At 30.3% G+C, this 20816-nt stretch overlaps 2 protein-coding genes across 3 annotated transcripts; one reads left to right on the top strand and one right to left on the bottom strand.

Moving 5' to 3' along the window:
• Window positions 1-4781: 4781 nt before the first annotated feature.
• On the top strand, window positions 4782-11431 carry LOC125841364 (uncharacterized). Its single transcript, XM_049520472.1, has 9 exons — window positions 4782-5339; window positions 6511-6702; window positions 6793-6915; window positions 7016-7053; window positions 7163-7265; window positions 7388-9562; window positions 9792-9947; window positions 10158-10237; window positions 10906-11431. The coding sequence occupies exons 1-9, from the start codon at window positions 5262-5264 to the stop codon at window positions 11150-11152; spliced, it is 3192 nt and encodes a 1063-aa protein (XP_049376429.1). The 5' UTR covers window positions 4782-5261; the 3' UTR covers window positions 11153-11431.
• Window positions 11432-14240: 2809 nt separating this feature from the next.
• On the bottom strand, window positions 14241-17508 carry LOC125841966 (protein LURP-one-related 11-like). Of its 2 annotated transcripts, none has more exons than XM_049521154.1 (3): window positions 17189-17508; window positions 16443-16673; window positions 14241-14377 (listed from the first exon to the last, which is right to left on the bottom strand). In XM_049521154.1, exons 1-3 carry the CDS (start codon window positions 17435-17437, stop codon window positions 14243-14245), a joined length of 615 nt encoding a protein of 204 aa, XP_049377111.1. In that variant the 5' UTR covers window positions 17438-17508; the 3' UTR covers window positions 14241-14242. The 2 variants fall into 2 exon arrangements, with proteins under 2 accessions (XP_049377111.1, XP_049377110.1); XM_049521153.1 differs by lacking the exon at window positions 14241-14377 and adding an exon at window positions 15677-15813.
• Window positions 17509-20816: the final 3308 nt, after the last annotated feature.

Below are 20816 nucleotides of genomic sequence, written 5' to 3'. Positions count from 1 at the left end.
TTGTCGATTATTTTATAATGAATACAAGACACAAATCTTTTAAATACATGTATATTATTATTTAACTATATATGATTTAATAATTTGTATTCACATTTTAATTGTGAATACAGAAGGACTGGTGACAAATAAATAGGAAGTGGTCCACTATCCAATATGTGTTTAATTTGGCTCATTCTTTTGTATCAACAAGAATTCTCTCATATGCCGCCCTTTAACTTAACCCCAATTTATATTTATGTTCTTTAAATTTATATAAGTAGACACTTATATTAATATAAAGTTGAACAAATAGACACATGCTTTCTTCGTGATATTCTATGTGTTAATTTACGTCTTACAAAGTGTTCTATGTGTATTATGTCACGTACGACTCATGTGTCTACTTGTTCAACTTCCTACAAATTTAAGTGTTTACTTGTGTACACCCAAAGTTTAAGAGCATAAATATAAAATGAGGTCAAATAAAATGACACATTTATGATTACGCCTATTTACTAACATTGATATATCTAGTTATTCATTATATACCTAATATATTATCAATAATCTTAATTATCTTCTAGAATTTGATTATTTTATAGTCTTTACTCTCTTTATTAGACGCTAACGTGACAAAAACATGACCACTTTTTTTAGGCGTATGAGAATAAAAATAATTTTAAAAATAACATTCAAATATATTATTTTCAACTATTAATTGTCACATAGTCGTATACACTGGTTTTATCTATTCCAATTATGTAAATTTTACCTCAATTTTACATTTTAATTTTTTTCTCTTTAAATGCAATGACTACTTGCTTGTTCTAAACTATTTATTTCAATATTGTATTGTAAGGCCAATTTGTAAGAAAAAAACTAAACGTGACTCGAAATCTATCATTTTAGCTAAAGAAAATTAGTTTTATTTAAAATAATGAAGTATCAATCGTGTATTATTTTTTTTCTAGGATGCAATAACTATTTATTTCAATTATGAATTTTTTTTGGCCTTTTTAAGCCAAAAATTTTTTTAGAGAAATTTTCTTCACTTGGAAAATAATGCAAAAAGAACTTAGAGAATTTTTTCTGAATCAAATAACAATGACTTTGCTTTCTGAGTAAACTGCCGATAGAATATTACAAAATTGGACCATACAAAATATTATTTGGTAGGCCAAATGATATTTCTTCTGTCCAACAATATTTGTCCACTATTTACTTTGCACACTTCCTAAGAAACTATAAATAGAAGAATAATTTTACTATATCACCTTTTGAATATAATAAATACAATGTCTTGAAAAATGTAATAGAATTAATGATAAGGATAAATTAGGAACTAAGTGTAAAATTATCAATTGATTTCATAAAGTTGACAAATATTGTTGGACATCCCAAAATAGTATAGTGGATAACTATTGTTAGACGGATGAAATATTTTACCTATTCTTTTTTGGTGAGTAAGAATTAATCAATTATTGTAAGAGAAGTTCTATTATGTTGTTAGACTTCTTTTAAAAATATCGTCTAGTATGTAATAAATTCTTCAAAAGTTATGCATTTCCCCCCTTTTTTATCAAATATAAATACGAAAATAGTTTAAGATATCCGAGCAACGATATTTTCTTATATTATCAGATTAAGATAACCTACCATAATAATCATATTGCTTTAGATACATAGTTACCCTAATTTGGTAACCTAAAAGGCAGTAAACCAACTAGAATATTGGCTATTTATAAAGTATAGAGTATTTCATATATTTGGGAGATAATTACATTTCGTTCCAGAAGTTTCTTTAATTACAAAAATTCTGGATATTTTATTGCTCTCGGATACATTTCTTTGTTGTCTGATACGTGCAAATGATACATTACTTAATGGGAGGAATGTAATCGAGAGGGGGATAGAAATGTGTATCCGAGAGGGGATGGATGTATCTGAGAGGAGATAGGAATGTACCCGAGAAGGAATTTTGTAATTTTTTTTAGAAATTATGATATTTTAAGTTGTGCATTTATGCAATTTTTCCTTTTATAAAAAACACGAGTTCACATAAACTCGATAGCTAACATTTAAATCATATATACATATTCAAATCTTATATTAACTTGATGTCATTGTAATAATCACAGACTTTTAAATCCTACATCCGCTTCCTGAATTAATTAACTGTTTGCTAATAAGAGTTTAATTTATTCTTAGACTTAATTAATATATAAAACTTGTCTAATTCTGCTAAACATGTATTCTACAAAAAATACGGCAGCATTCACTGTAATTCTATAATACTTTATTATTAAAATAAAAAAATTAAGTTGCTTCAAAACAAATCATTCTATGCTTAATTAGTGATTAATGATAATATTTTAAATACTTCTTACTTACTTGTACTATGCTAATTAATATTTTCACCTAACACAAAAAATAAGTACCGCAGGCCAAAAAAGTCAGAGTTTGGGCATCAATATTTAATACTGACTCTTTAATATTATTAATTACTGGTATACTATATATTATATATACAATGAGATCCAGCTCTAAAATAACACTTACTAATCACTTTTCGACTTTATCTTTAAAAATAGTTATTATCGTGGAGTTTCAAGTATCACGTGTAAAACTTTAAAATTATCCTAGAGTTTTACTTATGGTATTTGAAACTTCATACTAATAATAACTATTATTCAAATGTGATTATTTTGTTAATTTTGTCCACCTAATTCACATCACACGCTACATTCTTACAACTAAATCAAAGCAAATTTCTCTTCAATAATTGTTATCAAGGTCAAGTAATAGATTAATAAGTTTTTATGTAATAAAAAAATAATTTCATGACTGGATTATTATAGTGGATAAAGTTTAGTGATTTAACATTATATTATAATAAATAAAGTTCAATTACTATAATAATATGGTAAAAATATAGCTTTATGAGAGTAGGATAAAATTATCAATTAAAGGTGATAAATTTAATATCTTTTAATGAGAAAAATAGGGACATTTGATCTCCTAAAAATTAGACCTTGTCTGCTAAAACAAATTGTGACGACATTATTTTCTTTTTTTGATTCTTTTTATTAAATTTTTATCAATTTATTTTTTATTAATAAGAAAAAAAAAATTGACGTGACAATAGAAAAAAAAAAAGGTTATTGGACCATTCAATATTGGCGTGCATTATTTGTTGCAAAGAGCCAAATTTGAAAATTTCATCCAATTTGATAGTGATTTTGTGTTTTTCCCATTATCCTAATATATGTAGAAATGAATTTAATTAATATAGACTGATATTATAACATACATTTATATTATTAGGTTATCTAAAAGTAAATTACAAGAAACTTTTATGTATATATTGATACTACAATAATAACTATGTCTCAATTATATATATATGATTTTGTACTGATTATATTTTTTTTATTTAAACTCAATTTATATCATCACTCATAACCTTGTTTTAAGGGAATGTAAAACTTCCGAGACAACTTCCTTCCACTTAATTTTAGGTTTAACCTCGTTTTGTTTTAACATCTTCACTCACCACAGCTTCACATCTGCGAGTTTAGCCAATAATTTTTAAAAAAGTCATTGTAATAGATATGATATATAGCAAAGAAACTTTACTATTGGTATAAATATTCTTTAACCTATTAATGTATCTAAAATCTCAGCTAAAATAAGTTGATAATTTTAACAAAGTAAGGATTATCTTGGGCCACATAATTTATTTATTTTATTTTTAAAAAAAAACAATAAAAAGTCATACGTTCATATAAATTTTGAACCAAACATTTCTTTGGAAAAAAATGAATATTGCCAAATTGGGAAATTGACACATTGAAGTGTTCATCAGCAACTCTCTTAGGAAACTTTGAGGGAATTTTTGCCAATTAAAAGACCAATGACACAAATTATATACAATTTAAATATTTAATGCATTAACTTCATTTTTTGGTCACTTAGATATTAGAAAAAATAATAATTTTAGTAATGATTTCTATTTTATGAGTATTAATTAAAAGAGACATAAACCTCACCTCTCAATTCAATTCATTTTCCAACCCTTTCAACACATTCTTGATAGGACAGAAGCCTCACATCATAAATAAGATATTGAAAGTCTGGATCCCTTTAATTATTTATTTTTTAAAAAAAGGTCAAATATTTTATCAAACATTTCACAAAAATCAAAATTAGAATTATATGTATAACTAAATATAACTAAAAGAAAATCAGTTTTGTAATCTTTTTTAACAACTTTCTCTAATTTTACTCTACTGATTTTGCCTAATATATTGAGGTTAGATCGCGAACAACCTTTTTATCCCATAAAATGTAGGAACAAGATTTCAAGTCAATGTCGACAAAGTCAAAAAAATTGTTAAAGTTGTTCAAGATTTAATATATACGTATGAAATTTTTTACCTACATACTTCATATATTTTCTATACAACATAATATAAATTTTCAACGGATAATGTTCAATTGCCCTCTTATACGTGGCTACACCATTGATCTGAACCTTACATAGACAATATATTCTCTCGAGACTTCACTCGTGAGATTACACGACTGATTTTACCCCATCTTGAATTTGTCGGTACCTCAAAGCAAAGGAAAAAAAAGAACTTTCACTTCCAATATTTTATTTTGTTTTTCTCTTTTCTCCCAATTTATGATCATAAAGACAAAATAAAAAAACAATAAAATCAATCATTATTTTCATAAAGTTAAAATAAAATAAAAGGGAATATTATTATTAATATGAATTTTTTACAAAACTATTTCATGCACAATATATAGAGAGAGAAAACAGAGCACATATATAGAGAGAGAAGCAGAGAACTACTGTGTGTGTGAAAATCTACCGGAAAAACACCATTAAAACCACTTCAGATCTACCGTATTCTCTTCTCCCAACCCATTAAATAATCAAATTCATCACTTTTCAATCTCAAAATCCTGAAATTTTAGAAAAAAAAAATGATAAAAACTGCTCTGTTTTAACTCATTTTTATCAACATTCAATAGTCCGGAGTATTTTTCTATCGATTTTCGCTCAGTTTCTGTGTTTTACAGCGAGAAATTCGAACTGGGTATTGTTTATTTTGTTGAAATTGGTGGGGGATTTTGAGTTTTCATGGTGGTTTTAAGGTAGTGTGCGCCGGAGCTCCGATAAGCGGAAGGGGAGAGCTTCGGCGAGAATTTTGAATTGGATTTTTTTTCTGTAATAAATGAGTTGAGTTGAGGGTAAAAGTGTAAAAAAAATGTTTAAGTCGGCTAGATGGAGGAGCGAGAAGAACAAGATCAAAGTTGTATTCAAATTGCAGTTTCATGCAACTCAGGTAAAAAGTAATAGTATATATATATATATATATATAAAGATTGAATTTTTACTGTTTGTGTTGGTGTTTGGTAGTTGTAGTTTTTTTTTTCTTTTTGAAAGAGTAATTAGTGTTGAAAAATGTTGGAAATAGCAATCGGATGATTTGATTGATTAGGAAGAAGAAAGGTTAAAGAAAAAACTTGAAGCATATTAAATTTGATGATACAATTCATTTTTTCCAATTGATATAGTTTGTGTTAGGTCCAGACTCCACTTGTGGGATTACACGGAATATGTTTTTGTCTTTGTTATATCCTAGGATGAGTGGGTTGAGGTATCAGGTTTAATTTCTAGCGGAGTCAGAATTACTAGGTGATTTCTTTCCATTGTCTGCGGGAGTTACCTGGGTAGTGTATTGGTGGGAGGTAGGAAGTAACTGGTGGAATTGGTTGAGGTGCGCGTTAGCTGAACTTGATGCTATGGTTATAGAAAAAAAAAATTCTAGGATAGGAATTGCTTTTTTTATTGGGATTCAGGTGTTACATTGTGCATATCTTTGAATTTAGGCATGCGCTCTATCGACCAATAATTTGGCATTGGAAGATAAATTATTCAGTTTTGGAATGATATGGTGTGTTGTAGTACTGTTCTATTACTATCGGTTGTTTGTTGTATTACTTCTTTTTTCTGGACTGCTTTGGACTGTTTTTTTCTTGAGATGAGGTTTAGCGGAAACAACTTCTTTACCTCTACATACACTCTATCCTCCCCCGACCTCAATTCGTGGGACTACACTGGATATGTCGTTGTTTTTGTAGATGAGATGGTGTCAATCAAGTAGAATGGATATAGAGGATTCACATAAACCATCCAATAATTTGGATTTGATACGTAATTGGTGATCGATTGATTGATCCCTCTGCATTTTCATGGGAAAAAAAGCTGTTTTCTGCTTGCTTTCGATTTGTTTCACTTCAAATCAGGCACTTTTTTCGAGGCAATGGATAAAAAGTTTAATGTATCGCAGAAGAGCATTGTCTGCTAACTCATGAGTCAGTAGTCACTCTTTTGAGACAGTGATACTATCACGCCTCAATCCATCTTCTGTTTCTTGTTCGTTTTTCTATAGGGTAGTTGAAATACTGACATTCTTTCAAAACATAACGGATTAATTTGTATATGTGCCATAGGTAGCGGGGGATGCATTAATGATATCTGTAGTCCCTGCTGATGTGGGAAAGCCAACGTTAAAATTAGAGAAGGCACCGGTTCGTGATGGGAGCTGTTACTGGGAGAAAGCAGTTCTTGAAACTGTGAAGTTCATTCAAGAACCGAAGTCGGGGAAGATTCATGAAAAAATCTATTACTTCATCCTGGGAACTGTAAGCTGCATTTTCGAGTCTAAGATTTTTATGCTGCATTGATCCCTTAGCAAGTGATTTACATAATTTGTGTGGATGTATACTTTGTAGGGGTCTTTAAAATCCGGAGTTGCTGGAGAAGCTTTGATTGATTTCTCGAATTATGCTGAGGCGTCTAAGATCTCTTCTATTTCTCTTCCACTCAAAAATTCAAAATCGGGAGCTTTATTGCATGTAAGTCTCTCATCCATTCATGAACGAATATGCATCGCATTGCTATTTTGTGAGTTTTTGGACCTGATTGGATTTAAATGATGTTGTTCGTTGTCCATAGGTTTCGATACAGAGGATTCAAGATTCTTCTGATCAAAGGTGTGTCCAGATTCCCGATGACTTCCATGATTTTCTTCTAAGTTTTTGGTTCTTGCATAGTGTCGAATTTAAACTAGTCTTTTTAACATCTTTTTTGGTGCTTCTACAGTGTTGAAGAAATCGAAGATGCAAGACCAAATTCTGATGATATGATCTCGAGGACACAACTAAGCAATGATGACGAAGCTAGCCTTAAGGGAAATTCTACAGAGGTAAGACATAAAAACTTGTGTCTGATTGCAAGAGAACAAAGATCCGAGGATTGATCCTTCGACCTGAGTTTGTTTCGACTGATAAGATTGTCTCTTTTCTTGTTTGTATTTGGTTTTAATAGGATGGTCTGATCAATAAACCTATTTTGCACAATGGTGAACTGAATGGCATCCGCCGGGCATCAGGTGAATCTGATATTACCATGTCCAGTTCTGGTAGCAGCTCAGGGCTTGATACACCTCGGCGAATCAAAATGAGAAACAACATTGGCAATCAGGATCACATAAACTTCCCTTTGTCTCCAAATCATGCGTTAATTCTGCGGAAGCCCAGTATTGACATCTCTACAGCAGTTTCTGAAGAAATTCAGCAGTCGGAATGGTTGGGGGGTTCCGCTCTCGAAGCAAGTACAGATGGCTCTTCGAGCACTCCAAGAGAAGCTCTTCTTAGATTAGCATCACAGGAGGTCTCAGATATTGTTGTTGTGAAGCTAAAATCTGAGCTCGCAGCGTTTGCTAGGCAGGTAGAAGTGTCAGACTTGGAACTTCAAACCTTGCGTAAACAAATCGTCAAGGAGAGCAAAAGAGGTCAGGATCTCTCGAAAGAGGTTGCTAGTCTGAAAAATGAACGACACGCTCTCAAGGAAGAATGTGATAAACTAAAAGCTTCCCAAAGACGTTTAAACGAGGCGAAATCCAAAGACAAGTTGCTCTATGAACAAGGGGATCTTCAAACTCTTGTTAGTGAACTTAGGCAAGAGTTGGCTTATCAAAAGGAACTTAATGCAAATCTGGAAATACAACTTCAGAAGACACAAGAATCGAATTCCGAGTTAATTCTTGCTGTGCGTGACCTAGACGAAATGTTAGAACAGAAGAACAAACAAAATGTTAGCCTTTGCAACATATCAACCACATCTTGTGATGCTGAAAATTTGCCGGATGTTGTTTCCAAGCATGAAATGACTGATGAAGATGACGAAGAGCAAAAAGCACTAGAGCAGCTTGTGCGAGAGCATAGTGATGTCAAGGACTCATATATGCTGGAGCAAAAGATCACAGACCTGCGCGGTGAAATCGAGATATACAGGAGAGAAAGAGATGACTTAGAGATGCAGATGGAGCAACTTGTCCTCGACAATGAGATACTGAAGCAAGAAAACCATGATATGTTATACAAACTTGAGCAAAGTGAGTTTCAGGAACAACTAAAGATGCAATATGAATGTGCAACTTCTTATTCAACTGTAAGGGAACTTGAAGGACGGATTACGGGTTTGGAGAATGAACTGACGGAGCAAGCAAAAGAACTCTCCGATTCATTGGTCACCATAAGCGAGCTCAAAGCTCAAGTCAGTAGCCTGGATGAAGAACTGGAAAATCAAGCTCAGGGATTTGAAGCTGATCTTGAAACTCTTTCTTGTGATAAAGTCAAACAAGAGCATAGAGCAATACGAGCTGAAGAAGAACTGAGGAAGACAAGACGGCACAATGCTAGTACAGCAGAGCGGCTTCAGGACGAACTTAAAAGTCTCTCCATGCAAATGATGTGCTCATTAAAAGCGAACGAAAAGAAAGCGTTACATGAAGCTAATGAGCTCCACCTGCAGAAAATGCATTTTGAAGAGACGCTTCAAAAATCAACCGAGGAACTCCGATCAATCAGAGTGCATTATGAAGCAAAAATGCTTGAGCTTTCTAGCCAGGTAACTAATATGTACGGTCAAATGGAAAAATTGCAGTTGGAAATTGAAGCAAAATCCGCACAACTAGAAAAACAAGAAGAGGTGGCTAAAGGAACTGAACACCACTTGTCGCAGAAAATCATCTCTCTTAAAGCTGAGATTGAAAATCTATTAGCAGACAAGAATATCCTTTATCAACATGCCAAACAGAAGAATATGCTAATCGAGGAGTTGGAAAATACTAGGAAATCAATTGAGAACATGCGATTGCTTGTCGAGCAAGGTCACAGTGAAAGAAGAGAACTGGAAACTAGGCTAGATTTAGTGGAAAAAGAAGCTATGGAGACTGTGAAGGAACTAAACTCCACGAGGTCTATTATGGATGAGAAGGAGACATTAATATTAGAACTGCATTTGGAAGTGAATATACTTATATCTGAATGCAATGAAATGAAGAAATCTTTGTTTGAGGATGAATCAGAGAAAGAAAATTTGAGAAAGCAGCTGTCCCGGCTGAAAGAGGATCTGAACAAGAAAGAGGATGCATTAAATAGTTTGGTCAAAAAACTCACGGATTCTAATAGTCTAAAAGAGACAATAAAGTTGCTTGAGGTAATATTCACCTACATTTGATCTACCTAAATCTAGTTGTAAATCGTTGGAATTGATTTATTCATGTACTTCGTAGCATGATTGAGATTGTTTCCATCTACAAAGGTAACATTCATGTAAGAAATCCGTTGTGCATTTACTCTTGCTATCTCTATTCCTGCATAGGTGTTTTATAAAAATTGATCATTGATGAGTATGATCAATCTAAGTATTCGTTCCATCATCACAGGGTCAGATCAAGCTGAAGGAAAATGCACTTGATAACGCAAAGAATTCATTTATGGAGAAGGAGAAAGATCTTCAAGACAAAATCGAAGAGTTAGAAAGAAGATTAGAAGAACTCCAACAGAGCACAGAAATGCTCTGCGAACAGAAGTCCCTAAAGGTGAGCAGCAAGAACCTTATCGTGTACACTTGCATTGTCACAATAATTATTATAATTCGCTTCACTAAACATCAGACATAAGACCGCAACAATGATGTTTGAACTAGTCATGATTGAAATAGCTAGGTTAGGTCTGAATCGACAATGATACAATTTTCACACTGTGTAACTCTTATTAAAGTGCATGTGACTGATGGTACATTGATACAGGTGGCGATGGAAGATCTAAATCTCACAACTACAACAAGCACGGAAAATGAAAATCCCCCTCAAACGTTGTCTACAGAGAGGTATGAGTTCTGCCCTGCATTCAAGAGTGATTCTTATGCTGTTCAAATCTATGTTGCTTGAACCTTCAAAATGTCGTCGGGTGGGTGTCGGATCCTGCGACAACATTTTTGGAGAGTCCGAGCTATATAGTATCAAATAACTTTTGACAAAGATGAGTTTATATTATTAAAATCATTCCACATCACTATTGAGTCACTTGAACAAGGATAACTTTACACTATTTGAGTGGCGGTCCATTTTTGACATGCATAATACATAGATAGATACTGGTGGTTAAACTCTCCAACTTTGAATATACACATCTAGACGCCTCAACTCGTCTCTACTGTGTCACTTGAACACTCCAACTTACAAAATGATCATCTAGACATCTCCAAAATTTATGTGTCACGTCAACATCAGATGTCCATGAGACAAAGTGAGGACGAGTTGGAGTGGGTTAGTTGTCAGTTGTAACCAAGTTGAGGTGCTTCGATGTGCACTCTCAAATTTGGAGTGCTTATTTTCCAGCTAAGGACAAGTTTTGAGTGTTTGTTTATGTATTATGCCTTTTTGACTATACATACACATCTCGTGAATAAAATGTCGAGGACTAATTATCCTAGATGTCTCCACAATAATAGTCTCTCTTCTACATTCCTAATTGGCAATGCATATACCAATGCAGCAACAACAGCTGTTGTTCAGACGAGGAAATGGAAAGCACAGCATCCAGTACCAGAAATCTCGAAGAACTATCAAATGAAACGGAACTACTGAAGGAGAGGAACAAGTTCATGGAAGTTGAATTGAAGGAAATGCAAGGTAGATATTCAGAAATAAGCCTCAAATTTGCAGAGGTAGAAGGAGAAAGACAGAAACTCGCGATGAAACTGAGAAACATCAAGAGCACAAAAAAAGAGCTCGTAAAATAGATTTAAATTGAAATAAATGTAAATTGCTGAGGGATTTTTATTTTTTGGCATATTCTTTATTTATTTTTTCCTTGCATAGAGTTACACCATCAGATAAAATACAAAAAAAATGAGTAGTTTTAGCATATAGTTTACAATTCCTTTAAGAGCATTTCAAGTTGTTTTTTTGTAGGTAATAACTAGTGGTATTTTATACCTATGAATTTTATTTTTTACTCGAAAATTACATTGTATATATATGATAATATTTTTATTTATTTATAAGTTGTAAATATTGAATCCTTTTGATGTCTGCACGATCAGGGGAGGAGCAGACTTTTTAGCTAGTTCGGCAAAGTCTAGTAACTGTGATTTGAATTATGTGTATGTGTTAAAAAAATTAATTTGGTATGTATAAATTCAAAATTCAGTAAATAAAAAAAAAGTGTGATCAGATACTCATAAACTAAAAATTCTGACTCCGTTGATCTAATAATCATATGCATAACTCACCTGTGACAAAGTCATACATCTTTACCATACTCGAGAGGTTTCGATTCTTTCATTCCTAGTCAAAAAAATTGAATTCGAGTTTTAAAATGATTTTTTCTTGATAAAATATTTTTTATCTTACAGTGAATCTATTCGATGTAAATCCAGATTAATTGTTCAATGAGCTTCAGAAATGAATGGTTAACCAAAATTGTTGTCTATATATATATATATATATATATATATATATATATTGTTGTCTATTTTTAATTTAAGCAGTTGATCGAGAGTGAACAATTATTTAGTTATTTTTTCTATTTTTTAAGCAATTTGGTAGCGTAAATATTATTTTTCTTTCGTTTAGGTAATGTTGTATTTAGGGTCGGATCTAGTGTCATGATAATGGTTACATGAATCCAATAACTTTTTTATAGACCATGTATTTATATTTAAAAATTCATCAAATATATAAGAATATTTAGCTTGGAAATGTAGCAACATGAAATGGTGTAATAAACATTTTAATATTAATAAGTATTTAATATACATATAGCATACATCTTTACACTATTAGTAGGTGAATTAATTAAATTCAATAATTTTCTTAAACGATATATTTATTTTAAGAAATTTATCAAATATATATACCTCTCAAGTGTCTTTTTTTTCTTTTTTGTATTTATATCAATATTTTTGTTTAATTTGCTTATTTTATTCTCTCTTTTTGGAGAATCCAACAAAACAGTAATTGCCACCTTTCGAGTGCACATTGGGTGAACTTACTAGTAAGATGTAAAGTGCATATACTAGGCCAAGCCTGACGTGACGAGCTCAATTGAAAAGGCATTGATCGGAAGAATCGATCTCTGACTTTTCCCTAATAAGATATCGTATATTGTATCAACTCAATCACCTTTACAGATTGTTTGCTTATATATATATTAAATTTTTTCAATAATATCATTTAACGCAAGATAAATTCATCTCTACGAATCAAATTATATCACATAAATTGAACACAAGCTCTGATCGTGAGAAGCTTGAACACGATAGGGTCGCTATTGTTGAGCCCATCAGTTTGTATTCATGCTAATATTTTCAACGTGGTCTGTTTCCAAAAATAGTGGTACTCCAATCAATCAATTCATTATGTGAATTTAAATTAGTCGGCCAGTATATTCAAAATATATATTTGATGATTGAATTTGATAAGATCACTATGGTTTTAATTAGAAGTTTTAAATTCAACGCTCTTAAATTAATAAAAACTCCTTATGGAAGTGTACGTTTTCCCTTTTAGTGGGACATACATAATACGAATTTGAATTAGTGGACCAACACAGTCTGATAATTAGAAAAACATTAACATTTTGTAAATAAAGTGGTTGCCTTTTCATTCTACACAAGTATAAACGAGGTCAAAATTTAAATTTGATGTGTTAATACTTAAAATACTTAGCATAGAAGTTATTTTAAATTTGAAATTTTGAGTTTAAAATTTAATCTTTAGTTAAAACTTAGTGATATTTCATAAATGGTATTTTGTAATAAAAATGCTTAATTAAGTTGAACTCATAATCAATTAACTTTATCTGCCTCTATTAATGCATATCCTAGCTCAAAAAAGCATATAATAACTAGATATATATGTTTTTTTGGGATTTGCATATATTGTGTCAGGTATCAATTATTGTAGTTTATTCTTCTTCTTATATCTATGTTTTGACTCGTTTGTTTTTGGTTTTCCATCCGATGTCCGGAACATTGGAGCTCCGATTAAATTTGGATCGTGCTATACAGAGTCCATTTGGGGGTGGCGTTCCCAACATGATTTTCTCCATACCTAAAGCTCAAACCTGAAAACTATGGTTAAGGGTGAAGCACTTCCACCAGTGCACCACGACTTATGCTGGTATGTTTTGACTTGTTTGAATATTAGAAAAAAACAATAAAGTAAATGACAAAGAGGATGACTTGGAAAGTGTTTTAAGAAGGTGATTGAAGATACTTTTTGGAGCATATAATTATTTAATTAAAAACAATCAAGTATATAAAATTCTGCCTAATTAAAGTAAATGTACAATTAAAGATTATGATCAAATAAAAAATATCTTCATCTTCAATTTAAATATCTTGAGTTTGAACTCCAGAAATAAATAAAGTGAATGGATTAAGAAAAGATACAAAAGCTACTTTGTAAACAAAGAAAATTTTAAAAAATCAAGCAAATAAAAAGATGTGTATGGTACTTTATTTACAAAATTTTAAGGCCTAAACGATGTTGTTATAAGGAGATTCTTCAATCTCGCAAGTTAGGAAAATCACCCTACATCACTATACTTCACTTGTATATTTCATGTGTATAACTTTGAATATCTCATTAATTATATATAAAGAGAAATCAAATTAGATACACGACACATTGAAACTGATATAAATCTTGAAATATTATAGTACTATTTATCAATCCCTTTGGGATGTCGATATTATTAAAATAATATTATAGAAAAACTAGCATGACTTTTGTGCAAGAATGATACGAACAAATCAAGAAATTTTATCGGAATTTGTTGTGGGGTTAGTATGTTATTGTCATCAACATAATGTTACAATATTTGTTCATAATTTGCCATGAATCAATCCACATACTATTACAAAAGCCACAATTAGTGAGTGATCTATATTGGGTTCCACTTCTAAAGTTAACACATCTTCACCATAGCCAAATCCTCTTGATGATTGCTTTTGTTTTACCTATAAATTCACCATAAAAATGCTTGAATATTATAAAAAAAACAATAAAGTAAATGACAACGAGGATGACTTGGAAAGTGTTTTAAGAGGTGATTGAAGATACTTTTTGGAGTATATAATTATTTAATGAAAAACAATCAAGTATATAATATTCTGCCTAATTAAAGTAAATGTACAATTAAAGATTGTGGTAAAATAAAAAATATCTTCATCTTCCATTTAAAGATCCTGAGTGTGAACTTCAGAAATAAAGTGAATGGTTAAAAAGGGAAAATTGTATAAAATAGCAAACTATTAATTCAAATTAAATGCTATAACCATAATTTTATTTAATTGTAACCCGTAGCAAACTGTTGTCATTCACCTCTCTCCCTGAATTTCTCGCTCGCCACTCTCTTTTTCTCGTTGGGCAGTCTCTCCCTCGCCTCTCTCATTTTATACAAACGCGAATGTATAAAATGCGTTTGTGTTTGTATAAAGCAAGAGAAAATTGAATATATACATATCTTTTCGTTCACCTCTCTCCCCAGAGAATCTCGCTCGCCACTTTCCTAGATCTCACTCGCCTCTCTCACTTTATACAAACACAAATGTATAAATTGTGTTTGTGTTTGTATAAAGTGAGAGAAAATTGTATATACAAATACAGATATTTTCATGCCCAGTTTTCTTTTGCCTTTCTCTCTTTCTCGCTTTATATAAACACAGATTATACAATTGATTCTTTTGTATATGTATACCGAAACAAATTATACAATTGCTTCTTTTGTATATGCATACCGAAATATGCATATTAATAGCCATAGCAAACATAAAGTTTGCTATGGAGCGCAATAATACAAACTATAGCTATAACATACAAATATGATTTTTATGCTTGCTAAACCTAAAATTACTCATCAAAAAAAGATACAAAAGCTACTTTGTAAATAAAGAAAATTTTAAAAAATCAAACAAATAAAAAGATGTGTATTGTACTTTATTTACAAAATTTTAAGGCCTAAACGACATTGTTATAAGGAAACTCTACAATCTCGTATAAGTTAGGAATATCACCCTACATCACTCTACTTCACTTGTATATTTCATGTGTACAACTTTGAATATCTCATTAATTGAATCTTGAAATACTATAGTATTATTTGTCAGTCCCTGTGGGATGTCGATAAAATTAAAATAATATTATAAAAAAATTAGCATGACTTTTGTGCAAGAATGACATGAACAAATCAAGCAATTTTATAGGAATTTGTTGTGAGGTTAGTATGTTATTGTCATCAACATAATGTTACAGTATTTGTTCATAATTTGCCATGAATCAATCCACATACTATTACAAAAGCCACAATTAGTGAGTGATCTATATTGGGTTCCACTTCTAAAGTTAACACATCTTCACCATACCCAAATCCTCTTGATGATTGCTTTTGTTTTACCTATAAATTCACCATAAAAATGTTTTAGAACATAAAAACTAATTATCTAAAAGAGTTTAACTTCTATATATTAAATAAACAAATTTTAATACTATCAGGACATTTAAAAGATAATTATCACCTCTTAAGCTAATTTTTAAAACTGAGTTAGATTCAGTGTCTATTTCTTATCATGATATTAGAGTCATCAATTTCAATTCATATTTTACCCCCACATTGGGCACCCCTTCTTATATTGTTCACGTTTCAAATGTCCAGACGTGTTGGGAGGCGAAGGGTGTATTGCGTACACAACAACTATAGAAAGGAAAATGTTATTTCTTATCTATGTTCATTTCCTTATCATGATATATCAGAGCCAAACTCATCTCGGTTCTTAGTTTACGTATCCAATATTAGACTTCATATAATATTATTCACGCTCTACCCTCTAATTAGAAAGTTACAATCATGTTGGATGGTGCAACTGAACTTTTTACGTAGTTTACACAATTTTCATCTCTTAAGTTAATTTTATTTAAACTTGAGTTAGGTCTATATTTTTTTATCACCATATATATATATATATATATATATATATATATATATATACTGACCGTACAAAAATTATTTAATAACAACATACTAACCTCTGCAACAACTTGGCCAGTAGAATTTGTAACTTTATATGATGAATTTCTATCAAATTGTTGAATCTTGTAGCAATTTATTCCTACATTATTTTCATCACATGACCCAAAATTACAAATGACATTTTCTCTTGAAAAAATGTCACAATTCCTTTTTACTTGAAATAATGGCCTCCCTTTTATTTCACCAAATGATCCATATCCATTCCAACGACCAAAAACTCTTAATTTCTGGAAAAAAAAAAAACAATATTATTAAAAATCAATAGTAATAATACTAACAAATCAATATAATATTTCAATGAAATTTTCGAGTATTAAAAATTGATAATAAAATCTAATTGTTGACTAAAACAATGTTGAGAAGTTAAAGATTAAGTCAATTGTGAAGGAAAATGACAAACCTCCACTTAATTAAAAGTGAGGCTCTTTTCTCCCTTTTGAAAAATGTTTTCCGGCCATCAAAACACTATCAAAAAATCACTAATTTTAACGGGAATTAATCCGTTGGATATTGGCTTGTCGACAACTTTTTCGACAAAAATGTCTTACCGGCAAGTCAAATTCTAACGTAAAAATTAACGATTTTCTGATAGTGATACAAGAACACACATCCCTATACAAATACTAGTGTTTATATATAGCATGTGAGTTCGACATAATCCAATATTACTCAATTACTATATTCATAAAGTTCAAATTCTGACTCCGTGATAGATAACAATAATATTATTATAATTAATTACCTCTCTTTTAATTGAGAAGAGAACTTGGCCTTTGAGATCCATGATACAAACTTCATCTCTACAACTTTCTTGGTAATTATCAACTCTAAAAACAATTTCACCTTTGGAATTAAAAACAGTACATCCATTTCCATGGAAAATTAAAGATTTCATCCATATAGTAAATGCTTCTCTTATAGATTTAACATAAGGCGATGATGATGAAGGAGAAGATTGTTGTAACATAAATTCTGGACATATTTTAGCCATAACTAATTGAATTAGGAGCTTGAAGGAAGAAGAAGATGTAAAATTAAAGAATTAAAAGAATAAATGATATAGTATATGGTTAGAGAGATATTGAAAGGGCTTATATAAAGTGTATAACATATATATTTTGAAGTCACACACTTGAAAATAGCTGAATAACATTGACTTGGAATATGTCTATGTGTAACTTTGACAAGGGTTTAGTTTCTTTTTGGTTTAGTCATGGAGTCAGAATTTTTTTACGAAACTTATATAGCTGTATATTTTTCTTTACGTTAGGATATATATAATTTATATAGGATGTATGTAGACCTTATCCTTATCTTTATAGAGAGGTTGTTGTTGATGGGCTCAAAAGAAATGTTTTCGAAGTAGAATTGCAAGTTCAATATGCTAAAAGAATAAGAAAATACAAAGCAAATGAGGCAACATGTAGATAAAGTAATAATTATAAATATAATAAAACAAAAAAACGTTTGTCTTGTTTATTTTTTGTGTCTTTGTCCATTATATATATTACCCTACACATTGATGTTTTTCTAATAAGTTTGAAAGTGTCATGACTATAGGTAGAACCCACTCAAAAAATAATTATTTCTCCTCCTATTCAAGTATTTAATTATAACTTATTTTGTACTGGGGAAATTAATTAATTGTATTTGTATATATTAAATATAAACCAAAATTTTGACTGAATTTACATGACTTATACCAATTCTATTTTTAGGAGGAGTCAATATACTCGGTTGTGTATGAATTAATTTTTAGTTAGTTTTCTAGATGAGATCAACAATAAAGTTAATAGGATAAAATGGTAAAAAAATTTCTCAAACTATGCGAAATGAAACAAACTTACGTATCTTCTATAAATTATAGTTCGAGTCAAAAATATTGTTGTTGTTAGTTGTTACTAAAACGGACTAATTATGTTCTTATTTTCAAACAGCGGAAGCTAATTAACATGGTGAATTAATTTTTAAAATTAAGGGTAAATTTGAACCTTTCGCATAGTTCAGGAGGCAAAATTTTGACCTTTCTTCTTAATTTGTTAGTATAGTTAAGATAACTATACTAACATGTTTTGCGATGACAACTTGTTAGATAGTTGTTACGTATTATGTTATTGTATGTGTTGTTAGTTTAATATAACGTTGATTTTGATTGTCATTTAAATTTACTGTATCATATCGTCAAATTCATCATTATATAACAACGAAAAAGTCTCATTTTATATGATGTGATCACATTTTTACCTTATTTTTTTCCTTTTCATTTAGTTTTCGCGTATTATCTAATAATTCTATTTATTTTTATTGTTCTTTTTTATAAAAACTCTCGTACCCTAATTTTTTTTATAAAATTGTCTATGGTATTATATAATAACGAAAAATGATATACTCAACAAAACAATGCATACATACATTATAATACAATACAATATAAAACCAAACATTAATAATCTTTTAGTTATAAACAAACAAGGCCAAAGTTAGAAACTCTTGCATACAAACAAAATAAAAAAAGAAAGATCACTTTTTTTCCACTTGGACAAAACTAATTAAATACGTAAAAGAATTTAGCACTTTTATCCACTTGGGACATAATTATAACTAATTAGTCGTTTTGTTAATAATTGATTACATCATTTGCTTGCTAATCACTTAATTAGTTACTATTAAACTGACAGTGACTAACTACGCACTTTTTCCATCCAATTTCCTTCATTTGGAAAAATAAGGTCAATTTTAAAATTTATGTACCCTTTGAGAACTTCAAACGTCAATGAAAAATTGAGTTTATGTTCGTTATACTGATCGTGTAAAAAATATTTATACAATCGCATCATTTATAACGTAATTAGTAAAAAAAGTTATAAATACCGATTGATATATATTGTGTGATTAGCACCAATCACGACCATTTGTGTTCACATATAAAAATATAAAATTTAGAATCATTAAACTTCAAATTATGAATTCACTTCGAATAAAAATAAGATTAGAAGTGTTTATTTCGATTCACACGTAAAGATGATTGGATAGTAAAAGTCAAGATATATGAAAAAATATATATGTTGGGATAATTATATATATTTAAATATGTAGTACAAGTTGATTCATGCATATATATTTATTTTTTTAAAATATGACTTTTTTAGGTGTTTTCCAGATTTTCAGTATGAAAAGTTAGGTACATAATTTATAAATTCAAATTAGGCTACTACTTCAAGAAAAAAAACTATTCTTACATGCATATAAATGCCGCCTTGAAGAAATTAACATGCAACTATATGATAATTAGGTTGTCGTTTTGCAAAATTGTTTTGTATGTATATATATTTGTCTATATATATACGTGTGCGCAACTCTAACTTATCGAGCATATGATCTTAGGTAGGAGATTTATGAAGTATACGAACTAGGGTAGAAGATTAGTAGATACTTGAGTGTTGTATCGTTCCATACTAGCTATAGCACATGAGCGGAGCCACTTCAGGCAAATAGTGGTCCAACACACACATCTTTCGCGGAAAATTATGTGGTGCATGAAGGTTGAATATTAGGTTTGACTGTTGTGATCTCGTTTAGCCTTCCATACTAGCACATATGGGCGAGGCGACCTTAGGCATAACGAGTGGTCAAGTGCATATCTTTTACTGAAAAATTATGTTGTATATAAAGGTTAAATGTTAGATTTATGTATAAATATTTAATTTTATACACCCTTAACACATGGAGAAAGGAAATTTACACACTTTTCACCAATTTCTTGGCTCCGCCACTATGCTAGTAGTCACAGTATAACTCTTGTATGCAGTTTTTTGTTTCTTCGATATTTGTTACTATCTATTGTTTCATGTACTTTGATTATCATATTATTTTGTTGTAGTTAATCTCCTTTTTTTAGATTGTCTTGCCTTGTTTAGTTTTTGCTTGGTTTCTTCACTCCCATTATTTTCTTGAGTCGAGGCCTGAAAGCTATCGAAAACAATTTCTTTTCTATATGCGACGTAATAGTCTTCTCAAATTTCCCTTATAAAATTACACTAAATATATAACTATTGTTGTATCTCTATGAGTGAAAATATTTTTAAAAGAGAAAAATATATATACATACAGAACAGACAGACGCGTTTGAAAATAGCAAGCATATAAATAGATATAAAATTGAGTTATCAAATGTAAAAACCTATAATATAAGCTTATTAGAATCTCTAACTCGGATAGAATCCTTTCACCCTAATTAGATTATTGTGCACCAAATCAGATGTCTAGGATTTGATCCTTGCAAAAGAAATAACTTTTGATACTGGATCACATACGGTAATAATTTAAATTAATCAAAATTTAAAAGTGAATATCATACCAATTCACTCCTG

Source organism: Solanum stenotomum, chromosome 10 (genome assembly GCF_019186545.1).
Source record: "Solanum stenotomum isolate F172 chromosome 10, ASM1918654v1, whole genome shotgun sequence".
In the NCBI taxonomy this organism is placed as follows: Eukaryota; Viridiplantae; Streptophyta; class Magnoliopsida; order Solanales; family Solanaceae; genus Solanum; species Solanum stenotomum.
This window is presented reverse-complemented; position numbering and strand designations above follow the sequence as displayed.

What these genes read in the sequence shown, in the direction of transcription:
- LOC125841364 (XM_049520472.1), top strand. Translation starts at nt 5,262, where the DNA reads ATGTTTAAGTCGGCTAGATGGAGGAGCGAGAAGAACAAGATCAAAGTT. An exon ending in TGCAGTTTCATGCAACTCAG is followed by an intron (nt 5,340 to 6,510) that starts GTAAAAAGTAAT and finishes TATGTGCCATAG; the next exon opens with GTAGCGGGGGATGCATTAAT. An exon ending in GCGAACAGAAGTCCCTAAAG is followed by an intron (nt 9,948 to 10,157) that starts GTGAGCAGCAAG and finishes ACATTGATACAG; the next exon opens with GTGGCGATGGAAGATCTAAA.
- LOC125841966 (XM_049521154.1), bottom strand. Translation starts at nt 17,437, where the DNA reads ATGGCTAAAATATGTCCAGAATTTATGTTACAACAATCTTCTCCTTCA. An exon ending in TCTTCTCAATTAAAAGAGAG is followed by an intron (nt 16,674 to 17,188) that starts GTAATTAATTAT and finishes TTTTTTTTCCAG; the next exon opens with AAATTAAGAGTTTTTGGTCG. An exon ending in CTGGCCAAGTTGTTGCAGAG is followed by an intron (nt 14,378 to 16,442) that starts GTTAGTATGTTG and finishes GTGAATTTATAG; the next exon opens with GTAAAACAAAAGCAATCATC.